This window comes from Centruroides sculpturatus, unplaced genomic scaffold (genome assembly GCF_000671375.1).
Source record: "Centruroides sculpturatus isolate CEXI.00-Female unplaced genomic scaffold, Cexi_2.0 scaffold248, whole genome shotgun sequence".
Classification (NCBI taxonomy): domain Eukaryota; kingdom Metazoa; phylum Arthropoda; class Arachnida; order Scorpiones; family Buthidae; genus Centruroides; species Centruroides sculpturatus.
In genome coordinates, this window is record NW_019384437.1 from 134,234 (window position 1) to 136,703 (window position 2,470).

The 2,470-nt window shown below is 31.6% G+C and overlaps 1 protein-coding gene across 1 annotated transcript; it reads right to left on the minus strand.

The window, feature by feature from the left end:
• Window positions 1-149: 149 nt before the first annotated feature.
• Window positions 150-2,470, minus strand: LOC111619968. The gene is made up of 4 exons (XM_023361798.1): window positions 2,179-2,470; window positions 1,703-1,915; window positions 1,374-1,530; window positions 150-470 (listed from the first exon to the last, which is right to left on the minus strand). The coding sequence occupies exons 1-3, from the start codon at window positions 2,223-2,225 to the stop codon at window positions 1,467-1,469; spliced, it is 324 nt and encodes a 107-aa protein (XP_023217566.1). The 5' UTR covers window positions 2,226-2,470; the 3' UTR covers window positions 150-470; window positions 1,374-1,466.

Sequence of the window (2,470 nt, forward strand, 5' to 3'; positions counted from 1 at the left end):
ATATATATATATATATATATATATATATATATATATACACATTAATAATCAATTGATTTATCAAATATTTTATGTATAAAAATTTGTTTTTACATTAATCCTTTTTACTAATGTCTGAATCACAAATACAGTATCAATTTGTTGGGCGTGTCGTTCATTCCGGAGAGTCCAAGTTCCAGGGATGACACAAATTAAGAGTCAAATTTGAGTACAGACACAAGCCGGAAGAGTCCAAATTCGAGTGAAGACATAATTCAGTAGTCAAATTCGGGGTAGACGTAATTCGGGAACGTCCAAATTCGTTTATACCAATTTGAAAGAATGCTAATTCAGTAAAAGATAATAATGAGACACAGCCAGGACAAAGTCAAAATTAGGAAGTTATAATCGAAATTGGCATTGACGCAATCGGGATGTGAAAATTAGGAGTAGAATTCGAGTCATCAATGATTTTCAGAAAAAAACCATATCTAAAAGTGAATGAAGAACCAATATTTTAATTTTTACTTATAAATTGAAAATTATTTTTGTAATACTTTTTAGGAGATTTTTAGATTTTATTTATGAAGTTTTAAACTTTACAATTTCTTTTTGTTATTTTTTGAATATTTTTAAATATACAACAAACAACGAAAACAAATAAATATTAAATGAAAACAAAATTAAGAATAAATGCGATTATATACAAAGAAATTAAAGGAAAATACAATTAAAAACAAATAAATACGAATAAAGAAATAAAACGAAAAGAACTATGTACAGAATACCTGTACATGTACTGTACAACAATCGAAGTAAAGAAATAAATATTAAATGAAAACAAAATTAAGAATAAATGCGATTATATACAAAGAAATTAAGGGAAAATACAATTAAAAACAAATAAATACGAATAAAGGAAATAAATAACAAAGCAAAAATGTTTTGCTTACGGCAATTAATTGCATACTGCCACGTGTCATGTATGCATCAAATAACTTATGTCATTGTTAATTCTATTATTTTAGGATGTTCCCGTCCTCGTAATCTCATAAGATTACTATATAATTTAATTTCTACATTCATTTATACTATTGCTTTCGCTGTGTTCCAGATTGTATTATTGTGAGTACTTGGACAAGAATATACAGGCTATGTATGCCCGATACCCTAAAAACGTGGATTTTCTGTAGGTACGATCTCAATCGCATCAAAATATAATACATTTCCACGCTAATACAGTTAATAAATATTTCTAGTTTTTCTGTTGTCCGGCCATTAATTGCGGGTTATTATGAAATCGTGATCAGAAATTGTGTCAATTTATAAACTGAGACCGTAAAATCTCCCAAGTGTTTGGTGTAGAATACAATAAAGTTGCCATAGACACTTACAATTAGACAACTAGGCCCAAATCCAGCAAATAATTTATAGCAAATCATAGAGCAGATCTTATTCCCGATGGATAGATGGAAGCAAAGAGATCCTTACTCGAACCGAACGTACTCGCATTCACCACTTTTTGCCATTTTACACACCTTCTGCACGGATCTAAATGTAGAAAAAGAAGTATAATTATTCGTCGAAAACGTATAACTCGATTTGAATTCCATTAAAACATATTGCTGCGCTATATCTATGAAAATTTTTGGTGTAATCGATACTTGGGCTTAGCGCCATATTCGAATTTATTGCTAATTTGTTCGCGCGTACAAAATCTTACCTCTTAACGGGTTTCCATATGCTCTTAAAGAATGACCCGACTTTCGTCAATGTATTTCTATCCCGATATTCACGGGTGCTGTAATGGCCAGGATTATCTTGCACGCAATCTTCGTGCTCTGCCGGGTCTTCGTTTGCTTTGGTGTTTCGTGGAGGAACCGCACTCTCTCTATTGTTTACTCCTTCATCCTCCACATCTTCGACCAATCTCTCACTAAACAAGGAAAGAAAGAATTCGCAATACAATAAATATATAATTTTCAAATTGAATTACGATGAATATTTAAGAATGGTAACAATTGAAAAACATTTTCTGTAATTTCCCACGAGGGTAAGAAACTAACGCTTGGAGAGTCGCGTTATTAAACTTATTACTATTTATTGAAAAATTAAGACGATGATTCCTCGTATTTCTCAGAATAACCCCCTCGTTAAACAGCTCATACATATAATATACACAAGTTTATTATAATTTACCTGTTAAAACGCTGGCAGGCCGTCTGACAGATTGGTCGAACCTTCATCAAAACTTGTTTATAAGCAGGCTTGATGTTATTTTCAAAAATGTCCAAACCTTCGAAAGCACCGGTCGAGGGTTCGAACTGCTTTAACAGGCCTTTCTTAATCTTGCTTTTTCGAAATTTAAAATAATCTAAATTGTGTGGACTGACGAATCTTCGCACGTCCACATATTTATCCAATCCCTCCCTAAATATGTAAAGAGAAAATTCACAACACAATAACTATTTAATTCTACTCTCAAACTAGA